This window comes from Phacochoerus africanus, chromosome 2 (assembly GCF_016906955.1).
Source record: "Phacochoerus africanus isolate WHEZ1 chromosome 2, ROS_Pafr_v1, whole genome shotgun sequence".
Lineage (NCBI taxonomy): Eukaryota > Metazoa > Chordata > Mammalia > Artiodactyla > Suidae > Phacochoerus > Phacochoerus africanus.
This window is the reverse complement of record NC_062545.1, coordinates 109909552-109934683: the sequence shown is the minus strand read 5'-3', so window position 1 is coordinate 109934683 and position 25132 is coordinate 109909552. Positions and strand designations below refer to the sequence as shown.

The following is a 25132-nucleotide window of genomic DNA, read 5'->3' as shown; positions in this document are numbered from 1 at the left end:
GCATACCATATCCTGATGTGCAATGCTAAATTCAGCTGATTGGAGGAGAATGTAAGCTGTGCTTTAGAGCCCTAGATTAATTTTTGCTAGTTACTGCGGTTAAAGCTTCAGCAATCGCAGAAACTTTCAACAACTCTACCCATGAGGAAACAGGCTCCACAGTCTATTCTTCAGCTCTCTGGCTTCTGTGACGACTACCAGCAGTAGGACTGGTAACTTGGTCCAACCTCAGACAGAGCCCACTGACTGACTGTACGGATGTCTTACTCTCAGAAGAGAATGATGGCAAATGATGATGAGCCCTTCTTGGGTCCTGGGTTTTCTTCCAGCTGATTCTTTGAATGGCTCTCCCTCAGCTTTTCCTTGCCTGTGCTTCTCTCCTTCGCTGTACTTGTACTCTCTTCCCTTGCTCTAATATCTGGTTCAAGCCCCACAGTATCCATAAAGTCTTCCTTGACTGTCCCTGTCAACAGTCACCTCTGAAGGGACAGTAACATAAGGGGTCTTTCAGGTGTGTATGTCTTACCTCTCCAAGTAGACTATACCTAAACTCTCTGGGGAAGGCCTGGGGACCCCCTAGAGTTCCAAGCACAGAGTGGATGAGCACACAGTAGGCCCTCTATTTGCAGTTAGGATCATGTGAGTGACAGCTCATAGGAAAAAACAGACCATGACAATGCCAGATTACACAGACAGATGTTTGCTAAATAAATAGGCCAGATGTACTCTTTGATACTATACTATTACAAATTCTATCTCCATAAAACCTAATTGTTATCTTCAATACATCCCTGTCCCTGGGGAAACCCCGTACGCAACTTGGCTTACACAGTCAGGGTACAGAAACTGGTTCCCAACCCAGACAGTGCAGACAAAAAGAAACAAGGTATTCATCGCATCCAGCAGACTGTTATCACCAAACAAAAGATACCCATGCCTGCAGACGATGTGGGAGAGTTACGATTCCAGCCCACGAAAGGCCAACTAGCTCAGGAGCACCTGGGCAGTCACGGGCAGTGTCCAGGAAGAGAGGTGGGGAGAGGGCTCTGTCTCAGAGCAAAAATGTGCCTCACCCGACAAGGAGTCTTTAGGGCTTCCCCATCAATATACCTCATGCTGTTCCCAAGAATGCATTCCAGGAATCTTTCCCAGGAGTGGAAAAGACAGGATCCAATAACTCATTAGCCAAGTCAGCCCCTGGCCCACTATACCCTCTTATAAGGAGGGGAAAGGAAAGGACAGGAGAAGGGCGGGGGGACAGGGGAGGAGAGGAGAAGAGAGGAAAAACAAACAAAAACCTCAAAACAACAATGTCTTTCTCTCCCCCAAGAAGCAGCTCTCTTATTTGGAGAGACTCGTATTCTACAGACAGAAGAACTACCTGAACCAAAAAGAAAAGTCAGAGAATTTTTCTGAAAGTTGTGAATTTTCAAGGCTAGAGACTAAATCATAGAATGTGAGATTATCTGGCAACAACTATCCTTGGGAATTGTGTGATAGTTAAATTCTGCTTATATAACTGATATATAACCTAGTGATTCTATCTCTGTCCCTCTCTGTCTGATAACATCTGGCTATATTATTTACTTTTTTGTTTTTCATTTTTGGCTGCTCTGTGCATATAGAGTTCCCAGGCCAGGCATCAGATCCATGCCGCAGCTGTGAACCTCATCGGATCCTTTAACCCAGTGTGCCAGCCTGGGGATCAAACCTGTGTCCTGGTGCTGCAGGGACACTGCTGATCCCATTGTGCCACAGCAGGAATACCTCTGGCTGCATTAATTTGAGAAAAATTTCACTCAGCTAATAATGAAGATACTTCAGGCTATTGTTTTGACAGGAGGAGGTAGCAATGAGGTGGGTTGGAAAGGAAAGAAAGAACACATTAATTCCTGGGTATGGGCCTGCCCCATCCCCACCCTGTGGATCTAATTCCCTAGTCTGGGTAGGTATGGCACAAGGTGGCACTTGGAAGCCAGTGAGCATTCCTAAGGCATTTTGTTTGGCTTTGCCAATCCCAGCCTAGCCTGGTCCGCTCCCCTAGCATGTGGACTGGAGAGAAGGACTCACCACAGGTTGAGCATTTTCAGGCAGCTACAGAGTGTGTAAAGAGAAAAACACAGAAAGGAAGAGAGAAAGAGAGATATTAGTCCACAGAGATGAGATGGAAGGACTCCCTGTGAGCCATGCAAACATGCAGTATGTGTCTGTGTTTAGTTTCGTCCTCTGTCAAGGTAGGGTGAGTAGGCCCAGGCCACTTGGTCCCCACACTAAAGTGGAGGGGGCAGGCATGTGACAGAAGCATCAGGTGGCAGCTGGAACTCTGTGGGGGTAAAGGCGAAACAGGAAGAGCTGGGGGGAGCCCCAGGGGTGGCCTTTCCTGGGCAACTTCCAGGAAGGTAGCAGGAGAAAGAGCATACGATCCTGCCTGGAAGAATTCGATCAAACCAAGGCCAGGCCATTTTGGTTCCCATGGAAGACCTACTGTGTTAAGCTAACCTCCCGAATGCTCTGAGGGAAAAAGAAGCCCCTGGCCTTTCTATACATTCGACATGTCTGACAAAGACACTCAGGAGTTAGCTTTTCCTCTAGAGGAGAAAACAGACATAAGAGACACTTTTTCTTATTAGGAGATGACTGAGAGTGAGGAGGACCACAGCTGTGGATAAAGGTTTAACTGCCAGAAAAGGGCCAAAATCCCATCCTTGTTAATTCTGAGGGGAAATGAGGTCCACATTTGTTAAGTTGTAACTAAAGCCAGTGGATTATTAAAAATTCCTGTGTTCTTACCATAACAAAAATCAACCAAAAAGCTACCTTGCCTTACTAACCTTCAATCACACTTAAACCAAGTTCATGTGTCCTAATAACTAGAGAAAAGGTAAGTTAGATGTTTATTTTGTTTATAGAACAAAAAACATTTCTCTCCTCCTTTACACAAAACAAGCTGGGTAAGGAGCCCAAAGTCAAAAGCCTGGAAGGGAAGGTTTCACACTACCTCCCTAGTACCCTAGTTGGATCTTTTTTTTGGGGGGGGTCACACTTGAGGCATGTGGAAGTTCCCAGGCTAGGAATCAAATCAGAGCTACAGCTGCCAGCCTCAGCAACACGGGATCTGAGCTTCGTCTGTGACCTACACCACAGCTTATGGCAATGCTGGATCCTTAACCCACTCACTGAGCGAGGCCAGGGATCGAACTCTCATCCTCATGGTTCTAGTTGGGTTTGTCAACCACATGAAGGGAACTCCCTAGTTGAATCTTAATATAGGCAAGAGCCCCCCTTTGTCCACAAGCAGGTTGCGTGGACAAATGGCATCATAGCTATGTGCAGCAAGGAGCTATTTGGGATGCCTTGTGCTTCTGTAGCTGTGACTTCTTCCCATGAAAATGATTAAGCAGATGGACACACGGCTCCTCCCACCCCCCACCTCCCCCATACATAGAAGGCCAAGAAGAAAACACATGGCTGTGTCCTGACAGTTCCCTGGGCAAGATGGATTGGTAGCTCATGAAATCACTGGTGAATCAGCACACAAAATGTCCTAAGCTATGAGCTTTTGGGTGGCATCTGGTTGAATACAATTGCTCCCCTCTTGTTTCCACATCGTTCAGAAGGCTCAAAGCTGGAACTGGTGGCAAAGAGGCACAGTGGTCTTTTTTGCTACATGGGGGGATTTTAAACACTCTTTACATCCTAGAATTTAGATTATACCAAAACAGAATATACCAGATTGAAATCTCTTTGTGTGAATGGCTCCCTATCTTATACAAAGGACACAAACACCACACTCACATATACAATTAGAGTACACACTTACCAAAATGAAATGAGATAAACGGATTCAAAGAGAAATCTGTATAGGGCATATTATAGGACAAAAGCCCATTGAATCCTGGTATTCAAGGTAAACTATTAATTCCAGAACACAGCTTCTAGCCTTCCACGTAGTAGTCACAACACTGAACTGGGAGTGAGGTCGCGTGGGAATGGGTGCAGCCATCATTCAAGCCCTGGCAGTGTTTGGATCAGACCACACCGGTACAGTGGTTCCTAACCTCAGCTACATATCTGAATCACCTGAACTTAAAAAATTCCAGATGGTCAGGCCGCGTCCCTGATAAATTAAATTAGACTCTCTCTGGCCAGGATTCAGGCATTTGCATTTTGTTTTTGGCCACGACCATGGCATGCAGAAGTTCCTGGACCAGGGATTGAACCCAAGGCATAGCGGTGACTATGCCAAATCCTTAACTGCTGGGCCACCAGGGAACTCCAGGCATTTGTATTTTCTAATATGCCCAAGGAGATTTCAAAGTGCAGCCAAGGTTGAAAACTCAGAGGGTGGGAGTACCACACTGTTCATTTGGGAGAATAAAGTTTTATCACAGAAACTGACAAGCTGTCAGTACCATTAAAATCCCCAAAGTCCCTGAGAGGGAGCACATTTTCTCACTAAACATGGTCTCCTCCTAACATTAAAAACTCCCCCTACCCTCCTTATGTATTAGGGCCTTATATTAACCAGGAGAGGAGTATGTGAAGCTGCCCATGGTCAGCAAGGACTCAACTAGAGAGTCCAAGTCATTCCCCATTGCTTTTTATCCTGGGTAGGAATCCTCAAGTCCTGGATTTTGAAGGAAAGGAACTCTTGAAAGCAATGTGAGCTCATCTTGTAGGTGGGCAGCAGAGCAGAGCAGTAGGCAGGGGACAACCATGCGAAGTGAACCGCAAGGAAGAACACAGGTCTGGATTAGCCTCTTACCACCTTTTACTGAGGCATAAACATGTCCTAGCTTGTACTTAGGCTATGTGGGGTCTCAAGAGATCACTTAGGACACAATAGCACTATAAAGATATGGTCTGCTTCTGAGAACAAGATACGGGGATAGCCTGAATGTTCTTAAAGAGTTTATATGAAAAGTCACCTATGGAAGACTTGGCAGTAGTTACTGACTTGTGAAGGACTTCTCTCTCCCTACTTCATGCTGTCCTAAAGTTTAAATGTGGATCTGAAGTTGGGATGGGGCACAAAAAGGGAAAGAAGTGATAGAAATGCTGCTTTTGCAGCGGAATCAGCAGCTATTTCACCTTCTACCCCATTTTTTAAGAGTTTAAACACAGACCATGCAGAGCAACAGGGGGCTGGTGGTATGGGCAGGGCAAGACATTCACATGCAAGAGAAGCAGAAAAGGGAATGGGTAACCTCCTTACTCTCTTGGGATTAGTGTGATTGCCTCTTCTTCCCAACACTTTCATTCACAAGACTATTTTTCTTTCTTCTTTTTTTTGTCTTTTTGCCTTTCCTAGGGCCGCTCCCGTGGCATATGGGGGTTCCCAGGCTAGGGGTCGAATTGGAGCTGTAGCCGCCAGCCTATGCCAGAACCACAGCAACGTGGGATCCGAGCCACGTCTGCAACCTACATCACAGCTCACAGCAACGCTGGATCCTTAACCCACTGAGCAAGGCCAGGGATGGAACCTGCATTTTGTTTTTGGCCACGACCATGGATTTGTTAACCACTGAGCCACGACAGGAACTCCCACACAAGACTATTTTTCTTGACTGAAGTATCTGAGTATCTCTGAATTCACAATCATTTAAGTGAGAACAAAATGGCTCTGAAACCCTTGTCAAGGACTATAGACACAGAGTGGTTAGCCAAGAACCAGAAATTGAATGCTGTTCAGCATGGCCCATGGTTTAGATAAGTGGATTTTTCTCTGTGTACCTTAGGGAGAAAGAGGCTACAGGGCCCTGAGGGGCTCATGACTACAAGCTCTTATAACATGATGCTTCTAGTTCATGTCTTTTGCCCCTCGGGGACTAGGAAGAGTGACTGTCTTCCCAGAAATCACAGCTAAAGAAGCAGCAGATTTAAGGTACCATGCAAAAAATAAAATGGTCAAAGGAAGAAAGCTGTGGATACAAGTATGAAGAATCCATTCTGAAATGAGCAGCACACGAGAGGAAGAGACGGAGAAAAGACTTCAATCTATAACTCAAGAGCCCCCTTGAAAGATGAACGTACTTAGCTTCTTCCACTACCTCCACCTCGGCGTGAGCTGTGATTGGTGCGTTGGAGTGGGCTCCCGTGGGATCATCGACATTCAGCTCTCCATTGGTTGAGCTAACCACCTGAAACAAAAAGACAGAGTGTGACAGATGCCATGGCAATAGGGGGCCTCCTGCCAGTGCCAGAGAGGGTCACTAAGGGAGATCTGGTCTCTAGCTTAGGCAACAGCCAGGCAGTGTTTGGAATGTTTATTTTCCTGGGTTAGGGGGCCAATTGTCCTAATTTTAGGGAATGTTCCCAGGCTCATACCATGTGAGAACACAAAATGCAATGATTTAATCATGTAATGATAATAACTTTCATACTGAATGCCTACTCTGTGTCAGGCACTCTGCTACCGTGTGTGTGTGTGTGTGTGTGTGTGTGTGTGTAAACTGAATCCTCAAAAAATCCTATAAAATAGGTCATATTACTGTCATTAATTCTACTCCTCTCAGTTTATTATACTATAATTATATATATACTCAGTAATGATGTTAAAAAAAACTCTAAAAAGGAAATCAATAATGAGCATCAGAAACTATAAGCAATCACACTTTCCTTCAGAAATTTCTTCATGGCTTTGGACCATCGGTTTGAAGTTACTCAAATAAGACTGCCACAACCTCTCTGGTAAAAGGGCAGACGGTAAGGAAACACTTTCCCTTGGAAGACCAGTCTTATTTCAACAACATTTATTTCAAGTTCAATGTCATCCCATTTCTCACTGCTGTCCCCGAACTGTAACTGAAGGCTCTCACTCCTGTCATCTGGTTAATGTGGAACCGATCAGGATTCTCTTGTTTGTTGTGCAGCTGCTTCTGCCACCTGGTTTCATTTCCAGCACATGATTCCTGTTTATGTGGGTGCTGGGAAGTGGGAAAAGGGACCCCGCTGGATAAACCACTCTGCTGTTAAAGACCTTGGCTGAAACATGGGAGAGAACCACAAAATAGGATAAATGGTTCAGATATCATATGCCCTCGGGCAAGTAACTTTTCATCTATTTAAGACTGCTTCTTACAGGTTGATGTGAGAATTATACAGGAAAAGGAACGAGACTGTGTCTGGTACAAGACCTGGTGCACAGTAACAGAGGCAGCATAGCATAGTAAACAAAAAATGGCCTCTAGACTTACTCAGCCCTGGGTTTGAACCCTAGCTCCACCACTTACTCGGTGTGGGTCCTTGGACAAGATCCTCACTCTTTCGGTGCCTGAGCTTCCTAATCTGTAAAATGGGGAAACGATGCTGCTTACCCAACTGGGTTACTGTGCAGACAATCCACAGAAAGTGCTTCATTAGCCCAGTGCCAGGGTACAGGTAATGGCTCAAAAATGTTCGTATAACTGTTACTCTCCCTCTACAAATGCTTACTCTTATCTCCCTCTAGATCTGGGTCCCCATCAATTCATTTGTAAAAAATTTCCTGCATAGTTATAAAGAGGAATGTGGAAGGAAATGGTTTTTTTGTTTGCTTGTTTGTTTGTTTTTTGTCTTTTTGCCATTTCTTGGGCCGCTCCCGCAGCATATGGGAGGTTCCCAGGCTAGGGGTCAAATCAGAGCTGTAACCACCAGCCTATGCCAGAGCCACAGCAACTTGGGATCCGAGCCACGTCTGCAACCTACACCACAGCTCACGGCAACGCCGGATCGTTAACCCACTGAGCAAGGCCAGGGACCGAACCCACAACCTCATGGTTCCTAGTCGGATTCGTTAACCACTGGGCCACGACAGGAACTCCCAGGAAATGTTTAGTATAAGGTGTCTTTGAGGTATTTATTCAAAAAGAGAGGAAATGGCAGACAAGGTGAAAACAAGCTACCAGCAGTCTACGCTTACCATTGTTTCTAAACCGTAAGTATTTATTGTTTTTATTAATTATACAAGCTTTAAAAAAATAAAAACAATGGTACACAGTTAATAAAAGAAACAAACATTAAATCTGGACTTACCCATTAGAGACCCAAATTTCTGCTAGTGATCAAATTTAGCATCTGATTAATGGAACCACCTGACCTTATTTATCTCCTGACATGATACAATGAATATTACATAATAGCAGCTACGTAGCATTCTTGCCAAAAAAAAGTTTTATCTGAATCTAAGTATGATGGGAAACAAATCTAAAATGCAGGACATTGTATAAGACAACAAGCCTAGATTCTTAAAAAAAGACATGTCTCAGCCCCCGCACCCCTCCTTTTTAAATTTTTTATTTATTTTTAGGTTTTATTTTGATGTTTTCGCTTTTTAGGGCTGCACCACAGCATATGGAAGTTCCCAGGCTAGGGGTCAAATCAGAGCTACAGCTGCCGGCCTAATACCACAGCCACAGCAATGCAGGATCCGAGCTGTGTTTGCAACCTACACCACAGCTCATGGCAACGCTGGATCCCCGACCCACATGAGCAAGGCCAGGGATCGAACTCGCATCCTCATGGATACTAGATGGATTCGCTTCTGCTGCACCACTATAGGAACTCCCTGCTCCCCCTTTTTGAACAAAGGGGCTACTGTTACAGATTAAAAGACTAAGAGATTGAAAAATACTGAAGAGGAGTTCCCTCGCAGTTCAGCAGGTTAAGGATACAGCACTGTCACTGCTGTGACTCTGGTTATTATTGTGGCACAGGTTTGATCCCTGGCCTGGTCATAATAATCAAATGCAATATACAAACCCTGAACACTGTAAAATTAATTTTGGAAATGACTGGGGGAAATGTGATATGACTGTACATTAGCCATTATGTCATATTACTAATTTTTAAAGATATGACAACAGTGTTGGTTACATGAGAGAATGGCTTCATTCTTAGGAGATGCAGGCTGAGGTATTTGGGGACAAAATGCACTTACAAATACTTCAGAAAACACTCCAGTTAAAACAAATATGGCAAAAGTCTTAATAATTTTTTCACCTAGGTTAAGGACACACACGGCCTCACTGAATCCCCCCACCACCACTTTTCCATACTTTTGAAAATTTCAAAATGAAAAGTTGGGGAGGGAATTCCCATCATGGCTCAGCAGTTAACGAACCTGACTAGCATCCACGAGGACGCAGGTTCAGTCCCTGGCCTTGCTCGGTGGGTTAAGGATCCAGTGTTGCTGTGAGCTGTGATGTAGGTCCTAGAAGTGGCTTGGACCCTGCATTGCTGTGGCTCTGATGTAGGCCAGCAGCTACAGCTTTGATTCATCCCCTAGCCTGGGAACCTCCATATGCCATGGGTGTGGTCCTAAAAAGCAAAAAACAAAACAAACAAACAAAAAAAGCTGAGGGGAAAAAACAGCAAAAATGAAAAGTTGAGGAGAGAAGGTTAACAGACTGGAGAACCACAGCCCGTCATGCTAATGCTGTCCTGTTAACATCCTCAGGCCCCATGGGCTTCTTGGCACATCCTGGCCGCACACTAGTGATAATGCTGAAAAATTTGTTCTGTGAGCACAAGGGTTAAATAAGAAATCACAGTTTCTTAATAAAGAATTCAAGACTTTGCTTACAGCGTATTATTACAGGTCTTGAACTCTCTCATTTCTCCTCACTATGCTGTCAACTGGCCCACAAGCAATGTCCTTGGGTAATCTAAGAAGAGGTTATTCCCATTTGACAGACTAGACATCTCATCTGTATCCATGAGTATACACGAATCAGGTACAAGTGGGAACCTTACCACCAGTTGTCTAACCGTATAACTGCACCTAAAATACACATGGGAATCAATGGCAACTAATCTGGGCCCCTAGGGCATTCACTTAATTATTTCAGGTTGGAGATACAGTTTGTCAAACCATCGAGCAGTTACCTGGATGTACAGTGTGACAAACACTAGAGTAGGTGACCAAAGAGCTGGATTCCAGGCCTAGCTCTACCAGCAACATTCTCTGTGAGCCCTGCTTTCTAATTCTGTAAGACCAGGCCAGTAACCTTGGTCCTATTTACCTCATAATTACTATGGCAGTTAAATATAATGATATCTAAGAAAGGAATTTGAAAAATTGCAAAGACTCTCAGGAGTGTAACAAATTATTAGTATTTGAAACTATCATTTTTATACTCTTCCAATGACTATTTTAGAATAACTTAATTAAGAAGTAAGCATTATTTGTTTACCTGGAATACTATTATTCTGCTGTAATCACTATAAATCTCATTTCCTCTGGTTATATCACACAAGACTAAAGTAATTAATACAGGATTATTCATAAAACAGACTAAGGTAAGGTACTATTTTTTTTTTGTCTTTTGTTGTTGTTATTGTTGTTGTTGTTGCTATTTCTTGGGCTGCTCCCGCGGCATATGGAGGTTCTCAGGCTAGGGGTTGAATCAGAGCTGTAGCCACCAGTCTAAGCCAGAGCCACAGCAACGAGGGATCCGAGCCATGTCTGCAACCTACACCACAGCTCACGGCAACGCTGGATCGTTAACCCACTGAGCAAGGCCAGGGACCGAACCCACAACCTCATGGTTCCTAGTCGGATTCGTTAACCACTGCGCCACGACGGGAACTCCGGTAAGGTACTATTTTGAACTTTAGTCCTTAATACTGCTAACATCCCTTTTAAGAGTCTCAGAAATTGGAGGAGTTCCCATTGTGGCTCCGTGAGTTAAGAATGTGACTAGTATCCATGAGGATGCAGGTTCAATCCCTGGCCTCACTCAGTGGGTTGAGGATCCAGCACTGCCACAATTTGTCGCATAGGTCACAGATGTGGCTCAGTTTTGATGTTGCTGTGGCTGTGGTATAGCTGCAGTTCTTTTTTTTTTTTTTTTTTTTGTCTTCTCGCCATTTCTTGGGCCGCTCCCGCGGCATATGGAAGTTCCCAGGCTAGGGGTCGAATCGGAGCTGTAGCTGCTGGCCTACACCACAGCCACAGGGATGCAGGATCCGAGCTGTATCTGTGACCTACACCACAGCTCACAGCAATGCTGGATCCTCAACCCACTGAGCAAGCCAGGGATCGAACCTGCAACCTCATAGTTCCTAGTCAGATTTATTAACCACTGAGCCACGATGGGAACTCTGCAGCTGCAGTTCTGATTCGGCCTTTAGCCTGGGAATTTCCATATGCCACAGGTGCAACTGTAAAAAGAAAAACAAAAAAATCTAATATTTTTAATCGTGACTGCATGTGTAACTATTTTAGACATATTGGTTTAAATATATTATTAAAGTTAGTTTCACTTGTTTCTTTTATTTTTTAATGTGACTGCCAGACAATTTAAAATTACAAATGAGACTCATTCCCTGGCCTTGCTCAGTGGGTTGAGGATCCAGTGTTGCCGTGAGCTGTGGTGTAGGTCAAAGACATGGCTCAAATCTGGTGTTGCTGTGGCTGTGGTGCAGACTGGCAGCTGTAGCTCCCTTTTGACCTCTAGCCTGGGAACCTCCATATGCCTTGGGTATGGCCCTAAAAAGACCAAAAAAAAAAAGATATTAACAAGTAATGCCAAATTACCGTCCCCAAACACTTATAATTCACATTTCAATAATAATGCATGAATAGCCTATTTTTAAACTTACAAATTTTTGTGAATGAGAAACTGATATGTGTGTGTGCATATATATATATATATATATTTTTTTTTTTAATTGTTAGGTTTTATTTTTATCAACTATATAAGCATACTGTATAAAGAATCAAATATTTTCACAAGGATTCTTAGGAAAAACAATAATCTCTTTCCCCCAACTCGTCATTTCCCCTTCCTTCATCACTGATTCCTTTGATTTTACCTCTATTCTCTGAATAACGTGCACCTTGATTTGTCATTTTTAGGCAGTATATTCACCTTTTCCATTCTCCCATATAGTTTATACTGTAATTCTGACTACAGCAATCCTTAGTGTTCATATTATAACTACTAAAATCTATTTAGAGCTCTGCCATGGAGTATACCATAGTTATCTTTCTTTCCCTGTATTTCTTGTTTTCCATGGACTTAATCATCTTTTAAAATTTACTTTTATTTAGACTTTTATACATTTTTTACTAATCACTAATTACAGCAAACTCTGTCATCTATCTACTTACAAGACATTCTGACACATCAGTATCCTAGTCCTTTTGGTAAAAATGCTCTCAAGGCCTCCTGACCACCTGTTTGGGACAGGCTGTCCTCTTCCCCTGGTGTACAGCTGTCATTACAGGATCTCCAAACTTTACCATTATATGCCTTCTTTCCTGGGATGGATTTCTTGTTTCCTGGGTCCCATATTTACTCTTTCTTGGTTTATCCACTCATTTTCATAGCGCACATACTCTTATTACAGCTTCATAAGGTGCATGATAAGTAAAATTTTGGGGACCACAGATTTTTGAAAACGTCTTTATTCTATATTCCAACTAGATGTACAGTTTGGAAATAACTTTCCCTCAGAGTTTTGAAGGCATTGGTCATTGCATTCTAGTTTCCAGTACTGCTGTTCAGAAATTTGAAACTATACTAAGACCTGATCCTTTATCTGCATGTGACTGTTTTCTCTGTCTAGAAGCTTGAGCTTCGCTTTGTTCTCAAAGAATCTTGAGCTTCTCTTTGTTCTCAGTATTATGAAAAAATTTTTTTATTTTGTTTTGTTTTTCCTAGGGCCGTACCTGTGGCATATGGAGGTTCCCAGGCTAGGGGTCTAATCAGAACTGTAGCCGCCAGCCTACGCCAGAGACACAACAATGCAGGATCCAAGCCATGTCTGCGACCTACACCACAGCTCACGGCAATGCCAGATCCTTAACCCACTGAGCAAGGCCAGGGATCGAACCTGCAACCTCATGGTTCCTAGTTGGATTCATTAACCACTGAGCCACAACGGGAACTCCCACAAGGCCAATTTCTGAGCCTTTTGATGATTCCTCAGTGTGAACAGGCTCTCAGCTTTCCCCTACATGGGCTCCGAATTCAGTCTTCTTAGGATTCCTAAGTTAATTAATCATTGCCTATCTGCTTTCCAGCTTCTGACATCTGATTGCTATTGCCTCCTTTTCCGTTTTCTCCATCCTTATATGGATTTATGCCTAAAAAAAAAAATCTCTTTGTCATTCTCCTAGTGTTGTTTCAGGAGGGGATGAGAGTAGATTTATATGTTCAATCCATCATTTTTACCTAGATGTTCCTATGAGAACAGCCTTGGTTTACAAGACAAGGCTATCTCCTAACTTCCTGTAGAAAATGCAGTCTTCAGCGAGTCACTCCATGTAAAGGCATATCCTAAACAAGCAAGCCTATCAAGATGCTTTTATATGTGCAAAAGGCTTGCCCATGGCTTTCTAAGAATTTATATTTGGTAGCTTTTTTTTTTTTTGTCTTTTTGCCTTTTCTAGGGCCGCTCCCACAGCATATGGAGGTTCCCAGGCTAGGGGTCTAATTGAAGCTGTAGCCACCACCTATGCTAGAGCCATAGCAACATGGGATCCGAGCCATGTCTGCGACCTACACCACAGCTCACGGCAATGCTGGATCCTTAACCCACTGAGCAAGGCCAGGGACCGAACCCGCAACCTCATGATTCCTAGTCAGATTCGTTAACCACTGCGCCACGACAGGAACTCCCTCTATTTGGTAGCTCTTGGTTCACCTGTGTGTCCCAGCTAGTGATGTCACTTACCAGGATGTTAAAAATATTCAGGTTAAAATTATTAAAATAGTGACATATATATTAAAAGACACAAGATGTTCTTGAATACAAGAGAGAATAGAGAGTCGAAACAGTCCAAGTGAAATCAGAAATAATTCCCTAAGACCACACACTTATTCCAGCGAGAAAAAAGAAATAGCCAAACTTCTTGGGTATTCACTCATAAATGGTTTAGTTGGACCAATGAATAATCTCACCTTATGTGCTAAGGCATATATTATCATGGAATGAGTTACATATTCAGTCCTCTAACAAAAAAACAAAACAAAACAAAACAAAAATGCTTATTTTAAATATTTCAGGTCTTCACAATTCCCAGACTTGACACTACCACACTTCTCTACCTTGACATTATGTTATGGTCTATAAAAAGTGGATCAAGTTTGTTGGACCAGTTTAACCAGAAATCATACACATGTGACTTGGTCAATGTCAACAACCAGCAAACATCGCAACAAGTGATTCTTACAAGTCCACCTAGGCAACAAATCAGCACACAGATATTCAGCTAACTATAAAAGCACCTGAACCTTGCTATAAGTTTCCATTCTAAAGAAACCTGAGTTTCAGAAGCAAGCCAACATTCTACCAGCCAAGCTGGGAGGGCCAGGAAAAGGCAATAAAGGCAGTAAGTACCTGCACTGATCCCCCATGGCGGTCTGCAGCCAAGTGAGACGTCAGGTATGAGGTATTGGTCTGCCGGCTGGGCTGGATTTCCCACTCTCCTCGGCGCTCTGATGATGCAGTCTGCTCAGGGATTAGGAAGCATGAGAGCAAGATATGGAAGTAAAGGTGAAGCAACAGCAAGCAATAACAAAATCAAGTACATTAGTGTCCCTAGGGGTTTTGCTTTTGTTTTGGATTTTGAACTAACAACTGCTGCAAAGCACTGAGATAAAGATAGCTTGGCTACATTCTTTTCGGCCTAATGAGCCACCACATGACAGTCTCTAGCATACATCCTCACCCAGACACAGAAAAACAATAATCGCCAAAAGAGAAGGTTTGAAAAAAAAAAATATCAAAAGCTGGAATCACCTTTTAGCTTCCATATTAGTAAAACTTAAGTAGCCAATAAGCAGACCAAATTCAGAATGTTAGGACTGTTGAACAAAGGAATAATCATACTCAAATCATTTCACTGACTAAAGATCTATCTAAATAGACAGCAGTCAATACAGAAAAATTCCTAGCATTAGGAATCAAGATAATATGCCTTTTCCATGAACAGGGAGCCCACTACTCTTAATATAAACTTCCAGATGACTTTCAACTAAGATAAAATAAGCAGTAGCTTAATATGCTTTTTTATCCAGAAGAATGAACAAAAGCCTCTCTTCAGAAGTAGGTTCATAGGTCAAGAATATGAAATGATGGGGGAGGGAAATAAGGCTATGACATTTTTCAGATTCCTCTAGCTAACATCCTCTAGTCTGGAATTAGAAAAAGTTTAGATATGACTACTACAAATTATTTTCTTCTAGAAAGAAAGAGGCAGATCTTTTCCCAGCAAAAGGAAGGCTTTCAAATCAAACTCTTGTTGGGTTCTGCTTTCACCTTTGCTATCATTCAGGCTCTCTTCATTTCTTCTTTACCTGTTTTTAGATCTCACACTATTCTGATCTTGCTCATATGTGATATTTGTTCAGAAGATTCTGTTTAGGTGCCTCTTCCCCTGTGCCAGATGGCTGAGGAGGTGTTAACATCATGATGTTCAGCTGTAACAGTCCTAAGGCTCTACAAAAATGAAAAATGAGGTGTTGGAGAGGCAGCAGTGAGGGATTAGTAAACCAAATTTTAATTGCTGCTGATATAAACAGCAGCAGGGGCTGGGTTGTAATATTGCTGCTCTGCATGAAAACCAGTAAGGATGCTATAAATATCAGAAATGTTCACAGCCATAAATGTTTATTTTATAAAAAAGAAGAGTGAAGTAGTAGTAGTTTGAAGTTGCATTTCACTCAACCTCTTCTGTAACTCATTGACAAGACTTGTTAAAGCTCATCTATAAATCACCAAAAGGACTTTTCCCATTAACAAAAAAAAAAAAAAAAAAGTATTGTACACCAGCTACAACTTACTCATCTTCTTTATTAATGGGATATGAAGTCATGTAGGTAACAGAACTATAAAAGATCCTGGCCATGGGAGTTCCTGTCATGGCGCAGCAGAAACAAATCAGACTAGGAATCATGAGGTTTCGGGGCCGATCCCTGGCATCCCTCGGAGGGTTAAGGATCTGGCGTTGCCGTGAACTGTGGTGTAGGATGCAGACATGGCTCAGATCTGGTGTTGCTATGGCTGTGGTGTAGGCTGGCAGCTATAGCTCCGATTAGACCCCTAGCCTGGGAACCTCCATGTGCCAAGGGTGCAGCCCTAAAAAACAAAAACAAAAAGAAAACAAAACAAGCAAACAATCAAACAAAAAAGATCCTGGCCATGTTTTCTGATTTTCTTCAGGGAATGAGCATATTTGATAAGAAGGCAACTGTATTAACTTGCTTGCTATGTAGACTCTTACAAAAAAAGTTTAGTTGTATACTGCATTTGAGAGAATCAAAGCTACCTAAATATTCCCTACTCCAATTAATTCTGCCAACAAGAGGTTCAGGTTTTAATTTTCCCAAAATAAGACTGTGGTTTATAACATAATCATAACTGTTTCATAAACCAAAATCCACAGAGCACGTCATTTCATTAATTCTCACTACTGGAGATTTGAGAATATATCTCTAGTATCTTTTAGTGACAGCTTCTTCAGTTCCTTCTAGGACTTTATAAGCTTTCTGTAACATTGAAGTAGATTATTTAAGCTCTGAAACTATTGTACAGAATTGTTAGTTCTCAAAAAATTTAAATGCTCAAAAAATATCCAGACCTTTATAAACCATTTAGTGCTATTTTGAATTCTATGATATATATACAATGTAATTGCTTCTTTCATGAACACCTGTTTTGCATTTGTTTTTAAGGCAGATAAAATGTACATAAAACACTCATGTGCTTTTTTTTTGTCTTTTGTCTTTTTTTGTTGTTGTTGTTGTTGCTATTTCTTGGGCCGCCCCCTCGGCATACGGAGGTTCCCAGGCTAGGGGTTGAATCGGAGCTATAGCCACCGGCCTACACCAGAGCCACAGCAACGCGGGATCCGAGCCATGTCTGCAACCTACACCACAGCTCACGGCAACGCCGGATCGTTAACCCACTGAGCAAGGGCAGGGACCGAACCCGCAACCTCATGGTTCCTAGTCGGATTCGTTAACCACTGCGCCACGACGGGAACTCCTCATGTGCTTTTAAGCTTAAAAAATTCTGGACACCTGGATCAATTATTATGTCTATTTTTACTGAAATACGTGTAAGAAGTCTGGTTTGATGCTACTGTCTGATTCACAAAGCTATGTACTTGTTCACACTCATTCTAGCTAAACAGGTAATTTGTTGAAATAATTAAAGATTTTTGCCTAAACGAAAAGAGCGAGACATTTTTTTCAAAGGCCTAAAAGTCACAGTCCATTTCCATCCTCAAAGCAATGTACTATTTATCTTTCGAAGAGAGAAGGACACTAGCATTCCAGATTGCTTCATAAATGCTTCCACTGTGACAAGTGAAGAACACATGACAGGACTTTCTGCTGCTCCCCAATACCCCCTATATTCACGGAACCAACAAAACCAAGTGACAGACTTGAACCTGGGGTGCTGGTTTATTACTTGGGGAATTTCTTCTTCTTCTTTTTTCTTTTTAGCGCTGCGCCCGTGCCATATGGAAGTTCCCAGGCCAGGCTAGGGGCTGAATCAGAGCTGCAGCTGCCAGCCTATGCCGCAGCCACAGCAACACCAGATCTGAGCCACATCTATAACCTACACCACAGTCACAGCAATGCCAGATCCTTAACCCACTGAGCAAGGCCAGGGATCGAACCCGAGTCCTCATGGATAACTAGCCAGATTCATTATCACTGAGCCACAAAGGGAACTCCAACTTTGGGAATTACTTCTCACCATAATGCTAAACTTTATGACTATTCTTTTCTGGAATTTAAGAGCTTGGACTGGTACCTAGAAGTTGATGTAGTAGAAGGAGTCATTTGCCAGTTTCAGAAAGCAACTGAGTGCCTAGGAGCTAAATGAAACCAAGGAATGTCAACAACTACAGTACTCAGCTAGTCGACCTTCCCTTAAAAAGTATTCTAGGCAATGCTATGTACACAGGGGTTATTATTAGGAATAATCAACACAGGGGCCAGTTACACCAAGCAAACCGGTAGAGGAGATCAGCATGTAAACCTTCATTCTTAAAACTCATCCATGCAAGGTGTCTGTCTAAAAAGCAATCAGGAGCATTCATGGGTAGAAGAGTCATTCAGCAAAATCAATCTCTCTGCATTACTTGAAAGGCAAAGGTCCACATGGAGCATGTAAATCCCCAAAGGCAGGAACGGGAATCTCAAGTAGTGGGAATTCCTTGGGGTAACGCTTTAAAATCTTCCGTTGTGATTGCATTACCTGCATGGAAATGCTTGGTTTACAATCCAGGAGGTGAATGTAGAAACAAAGCAGCAGCAATCCAGCAGAGCATGAATCAAAGGCAAAGCTACAAAAAGTAGCAAAGGGAAAACGTAGAAGCCTAGTGTAAAAGTCAAAACCGCGTGTGCCTAGGGCAGAGGAAGTGTCTCCTGGAAGGGATTCAAGGACAGAGAGTAGGGAGAATGACACCAACAAGAGGGCAAGGAAACAGTGTGAAAATGCCCCAGATAATCACCTCCATTTATGGCTTGAGAATTATCTCAAGTTTTTACCGGAGATAAAGCTACTTTTCTGAAGCAGAAGGGAGGCAAATATCTTCCCCATGTTGTAGCAATCAAATTCCCAAATCCTATTCTTTATTTTCAAATATTAATGTCAATTACATCTATAAAGAACTTTAACCATTTTACTTTTTTTTTTGCCTTTTCTAGGGCCGTTCCTTTGGCATATGGAGGTTCCCAGGCTAGGGGTCTAATTGGAGCTGTAGCTGCCAGCCTATGCCAGAGCCACAGCAAACTGGGATCAGAGCTGCGTCTGCGACCTACACCACAGCTCACGGCAACGCCGGATCCTTAACCCACTGAGCAAGGCCCAGGATCGAACCTGCAACCTCATGGTTCCTAGTCAGATTAGTTAACCACTGAGCCACGATGGGAACTCCCTATCCATTTTACTTTACGGCTTCTACAATACTTCAAAAGTTGCCATCTATACAGAACATGTTGGCCTCCCACGTCAGTCCTCTAGGCTTCACTATATAATTATAGTCTTCAATTATAATTAGCAAGAATAGAGAATGAATAGTACCAAAAGGTTAACAATGAATACACTAGATTACATTTTGTCTTAGGACACTTCCAAGATTAAACAAAATTTTAACAGTATATTAAAAATATTGTATTATAATAAGTATGAAATTTTGAAAAAGCTGGTAATGTTATTACAGTGTATACTTTAACAAAAGCAAAAACTTCCTTCTATTAAGCTCATGAAACAACCAAATTTCCTAAGCCAGACATGGATTATTATATGCAATCTGTCAGCTGTGCAAACAGTGACTTCTCATATTCTACAAACTTGATCAAATATCAGAGATACTTGAAAATCACTGATAACAAACTGGAAAGGCTTATTTCTTTTTCTTTTTTGGCCACACCCATGGCACATGGAAGTTCCTGGGCCAGGAATCAAACCCATGCAACAGCAGCGACCTGAGCCACACCAGTGACAACACTGGATCCTTAAACTGCCAAGTCACCAAGGAACTCCTGGAAAAGATTATTTCTAAGCCCAATACTATCTAGGCCCACAGAGACAGTAGCATCAATTCTGTGAAGCTGTGAGAAAAAAAAAATCACAGGAGCCATCCTAGAGGTTTGAAACTCTACTCAAATCCTGCCTGTTCCTACTCAAAATGGCATAAGACACCTCCCCTACAGAATGATGATTTATCTAGGATAGTAATCACTTTCCCATGAGGAGGTGCCTCAGAACACAGGCTATGTGCTGACATACAAAATACTAAACAGCACATACAGACAGAACAAAACATGTAATATGAAAACAGAAGAAAATGTGTAATATGGAAAAATGAGTTAAGGGCAGAGGTGAGCAGCAGAGACCAGGTGACAGACGGGAGAAACTAGGAAAAGGACTGAATTTCATTTTTGCACTTGCTTGTTTCAATATCCCCTTGGAATTAAGGTTCCAGAAATGAGAAGGAACAGTCCCTTCTGCAATGAGCTCTACGCAGGAGGATAGCAGAGCAATCCCTGCACCTGAGCTCCTGTAGATAGCAGGCAGCAAGTTAGGAAATTACACACAGGTTCAGCAGAGGCAAATGACCTCTGAGCAAACTCATCTGACCTCTAAATCAGCAAACTCTGAATCTCGCTGAAAATAAAGCAGTACTCTGTAAAAGGAAGGGAATGGTGAATTCATAGATCTTTTTAAAAAGCTATGAGACTTTAAAAAATAACAATGAAGGTATTCATTTTATGAAGATTTCTGACCATCTACTTAGCAATCTGGCCAAATCTCCCCTCTGGAAAAGCTATGCTTAAAAGAAGCTTCATTTAGTAAGTGCCAGAGTGCTAAACCATAACATATTTTCTGAGGCTATATACTCTTTAAACCTAATCCCTTGGAAACTATACACAAACAGAACAGAACAAATCTGAAGCACTCTTAATGGGGCATATCTTCTTTAGAACTTGATATGATTTGACCCTTTTAAATTTTGTTGTTCATATTTCTTGCGTTTATAAAGTACTGAGCTTATTTATTTATTTTTGCTTTTTAGGGCCACACCTGTGGCATATGGAGGTTCCCAGGCTAGGGGTCGAATTGGAGTTACAACCACCAGGCTACACCACAGCCGCAGCAACATGGGATCTGGGCCTCGTCTGCAACCTACACCAGAGCTCATGGCAACGCTGGATCCTTAACCCAGTGAGTGAGGACAGGGACTGAATCCACATCCTCATGGATACTAGTCGGATTTGTTTCTGCTGTGCCACAAAAGGAACCCTTGAGTTAGTTTAAATATGGTCCTTCTGGAAGGATGATGGATCAGCTTTACTGATCTCTGATGATATTTTCGTGTCTAGTCAAACTGGAGAATCTGTAAGTGAACAGTTCATCTAGTAGAAAATTACAAAGGATAAACTCTTTCCTTTAAACATATGCTGTTCCTATAGAAACAAATACGTAATATATGAGGATTCAATATTATCACAGGTGGGACACCATGTCTAGTAGAATTGAATAATTCTTAGTGGCCATTATAACTCTTCCCAACCTCAAAATAGATCTGTTCTCCCTAACCTTTCAGACCAAGTATAACTTCTTCAAATGCCCACAGAAAACCCATCAGATAAAAGGAGTCAATGGGAGAAAAAAGGAAACTATTAAAACCGAATGAAGTTCCCATCGTGGCTCAGTGTAAACGAATCCGACTAGTAACCATGAGGTTGTAGTTTCAATCCCTGGCCTCATTCAGTGGGTTAAGGATCTGGCATTGCTGTGAGCTGTGGTGTAGGTTGCAGACACAGCTCCGATCCTGCGTTGCTGGAGTTGTAGTGCAGGCTGGTGGCTACAGCTCCAGTTCGACCCCTAGCCTGGGAACCTGCACATGCTGCAGGTGCAGCCAAAAAAAGCAATAAAATAAAATAAAAAATAAAATAAAATAAACTGAACCAGGGTAGTACATATTTGTGTAGCATATACCTGAATAAGGATTGTCACAAGCTTAGATTTAAAGTTCTGAAAGGAAGTGTCTTGCTGCATGCACATCCCAGTCAGTGTAACATTCTATATTTAGTGTGCCTGCATAAAACCGCTGACAGTGACATATACTGCACCTTAATATGAGCTATCTGGACTCTGGCAGGACTTACTTCCTGACTGAATTTGACCAGAGAATGCAGGGGAAGCTCTGCCAGGTAGAAACAGGCAGATCTATTAAGTTTTCGTTGCCTTCCTGATGGATGGTGATGCAGAGTTCTTTAAGAGGAACCTGAGTCATGGCAACACTGATTATCTCTGGAACTGGGAAAGGACAAAAAACAAGGGTAAAATGACAGAAAAGACCAACCTGTTGGGATTTTTTTGAGTGGATATAGCTGTTAGGAATAGTTGCTCTACCCAAAGTCACAATTTAATTACGGTTCTCTAGCTGGGCAAATTAATGTTCAAAGAAATTATTCTTAAGTGTCTGGTATTAAAATAGTTTCAAAAGACACATCCAATATAGGTGAGTTTAAATGCAGTTCTTTGCAGAAAAAATTATTGGAAAAAGGGAGTTCCCTGGTGGCTCCATGGGTTAAGGATCCAGTGCTGGCCTGTCACTGCTTGGCTCAGGTTGCTGCTGTGGCAAAGGTTTGATCCCTAGCCAGGGAACTTCCACAAGCCATAGGCACGGACAAAAAAATAAGATAAAATAGAAACTAAACGCAGTATGTGTGGGATCTATTACTGCATCTAGGGATCAAATAACACTCAATGCAATATAACTACATTCAAGATCAGCAAAGCAAAATTTTCCCGAAAACTTCGTGATGGAGAAGAACTAATACAATCTCCTGAACTTGCTTTGCAGCAAAGCCTGCTGTATTTTTTTACATCCTTCCCCTTAAGCAGACAATCTAGCCTTACTATGGCTGTCAAACAAAGCAGAATGGCTTTATAGAAAGAGAAAAAAACAAGAAGGAAAAAAAGTTTAAAATTTATTTTCCATGAAAGATTAAATAAAAATCTGTACTTTAAACAAACATCTGATTTCATCTACTCTCCTCCTCTGACAGATAGATTCCTTCGTCATTCAAACAATTATTTATCAAGTACCAAGTATTCCAGACATTCTGTCAGGTGTTAGGGATGTAGCAGGGACCAAATAATAAAGATCCTGCCTTACAAGGCTTCCTCTTGTAGAAGCTGAGGCCCCCAAAAGCTTAAATGTCCTACTGCCTAAGTCTGTTTTTTAAAAATTTTATTTTATTGGAGTATAACTGATTTGCAATGTTAGTTTCAGGTGTACAGCAATGTTAATCAGTCATTGATATAAATATATACATTTGTTGCCATATAGGTTATTACAAACCATTGAGTAGATTTTCCTGTGCTGTACAGTAGGTTCTCATTAATCATCTATTTTACGCAGTAGTTTGTATAAGCTATTCCCACCCTCTCAATTCTCCCCTCCTTCCAATGGTTTCGCCTATAGCAACCATAAGATTCATTCTGAAATCTCTGTTTTTTAAATAAGTTCTTTTGTATCATTTTTATTATATTCCACATATAAGTGGTATCATATGATATGTGTCTTTCCCTGTCTGACTTACTTCACTGAGCATAATAATCTCTAGGTCCATCCATGTTGCTGCAATGGTATAATCTCATTCTTTTTATGGCTGAATAGAATTCCATTGTGTCCACAAGCCACATCTTCTTTATCCATTCCTCTGTTGATGGACACTTAGGTTGCTTCTATGTCTTGCTATTGTGAATAGTACTGCTATGAACATTGGAGTACATGTTATGTTTTTGAATCAGAGTTTGGCTTAAGTGTTTTTTTTTTTTTTTGTCTTTTTGCCATTTCTTGGGCTGCTCCCAAGGCATATGGAGATTCCCAGGCTAGGGGTCTAATCGGAGCTGTAGCTGCCAGCCTACACCAGAGCCACAGCAATGCCAGATCCGAGCCGCATCTTCGACCTACACCACAGCTCAGGGCAAAGCCGGATCCTTAACCCACTAAGCGAGGCCAGGGACCGAACCCGAAACGTCATGATTCCTAGTTGGATTCGTTAACCATTGCACCACGACGGGAACTCCAAGTCTTTTTTGTGTGTGTGTGTGGCTATACCTGTGGCATATGGAAATTCCTGGGCTAGGAGTCGAATGAGAGCTGCAACTGCAGGCAGGCCTATGCCATAGCAACGGCAACACCAAATTCGAGCCGCATCTGATAGCAATACTGCAGCTGAAGGCAATGCCAGATCCTTAACCCACTAAGCAAGACCAGGGATCGACCTTGGATCCTCATGGACACTATGTTGGGTTCTTAACCTGCTGACCCACAACAGGAACTCCCATAGAGCCTTTTTCTTTTTATTCCTTTTTTTTTTTTTCCTTTTTTGGCCACCCTATGGCATACTGAGTTCCCAGGCTAGAGATCAGATTCAAGCTGCAGTTGTGACCTATTCCGAAGCTGCACTGCTGGATCCTTAACCCACTGTACTGGGTCAGGGACTGAACCTGTGTTCCAGCATGAACCCTGTCCTAAAGTCTTGAGATAAGCTAAACCCAAGTTCTGAGCTCCTCCTCCTTCTGTTCCTGCTCTAAATATGGGACGATTAATCCCAGGCTTACTCCTCTACCACACAGTTGATGGGCAGATTTATCCAGAATAAGGAGGCTTTTCAGGCATTATTATCAATGTCATCTCCAAATGACGGGTTTTGACAGCCATCTTCAGCTGGAATGCACAGCAACAGCTTTGACTCATTCTTCTCCCTCAACCCTGCCATTCTTGTGAGCTGCCAATTCTGATATATTATATCCCTCTACCATTTTTCCTTTTTCACCACTACAGCCCACCTAGACCTCTTTACCTCTCAAGAGAACTCACTGTCTTATTGGTCACTGTGGTGGCTGCCAGGCTTTTTCCACCTTCTATGTCAAAAGATTTCAAAAGCAAGGGGGGTTTTTTTGTACGTTTGTTTCTGTTTTGGCTGCCTTGCGGCATATGGAGTTCTCAGGCCAGGGATCAGTTTCAACCTAAGCTGCAGTTGCAGAAACACCAGATCCACTGTGCTAAGCCAGAGATGAAACCTGCATCTCAGTGCTCTCAAGACGCTGCCAATCCTGTTGTGCCACAAGGGGAACTCCCTAAAGCAAAGTTTCGATCTTACCATCTCTGTTAAAAAAACCTATTCCCTACTGAAATTAAGTACTAACTTTCTAGCAGCCCAGCGTTTTGGGAGCCTTACTGAATGGCTCCAACCTATTTTCCTAGCCATGTCTTCTTTATTCACAGCATCTATTTTAGTAAAGTGGAACTAGGTAATTTGTTGTTCCTCCTATATCCTTTTTGCTTGGAATGCCTCTGACATTTTCATCCAGTTCTTCCAAGAGAATTTTTTTTTTTTTGGTCCTTTTGCCTTTTCTAGGGCCGCACCCGAGGCATATGGAGGTTCCCAGGCTAGGGGTCTAATCGGAGCTGTAGCCGCCAGCCTATACCAGAGCCACAGAACGCAGGATCCAAGCCACATCCGCAACCTACACCACAGCTCACGGCAACGCCGGATCCTCAACCCACTGAGCAAGGCCAGGGATCGAACCCGCAACGTCATGGTTCTTAGTCAGATTCTTTAACTACTGAGCCATGAAGGGAACTCCCCAAGAGCATTTA

The 25132-nt window shown here is 42.3% G+C and overlaps 1 protein-coding gene across 6 annotated transcripts in view; it reads right to left on the bottom strand.

Annotated features, from left to right (window-relative positions):
• Nucleotides 1-25132, bottom strand: part of CSNK1G1 (casein kinase 1 gamma 1) — a 197612-nt gene that overhangs the window by 8607 nt on the left and 163873 nt on the right. For 4 of the 6 annotated variants that reach the window (XR_007132945.1, XM_047765870.1, XM_047765898.1 and 1 more), the window contains 2 exons: nt 14329-14439; nt 6034-6140 (listed from right to left, as the gene is read on the bottom strand). Coding sequence is in view for 5 of the 6 variants with exons in the window: in XM_047765870.1 (XP_047621826.1) it covers nt 6034-6140; nt 14329-14439 (218 nt within the window). In the remaining variant the exon portion in view is untranslated. Of the gene's footprint in view, nt 1-6033; nt 6141-14328; nt 14440-15005; nt 15430-25132 lie in introns of those variants that run through there. The other 2 variants (XM_047765882.1, XM_047765890.1) reach the window with 2 other exon arrangements.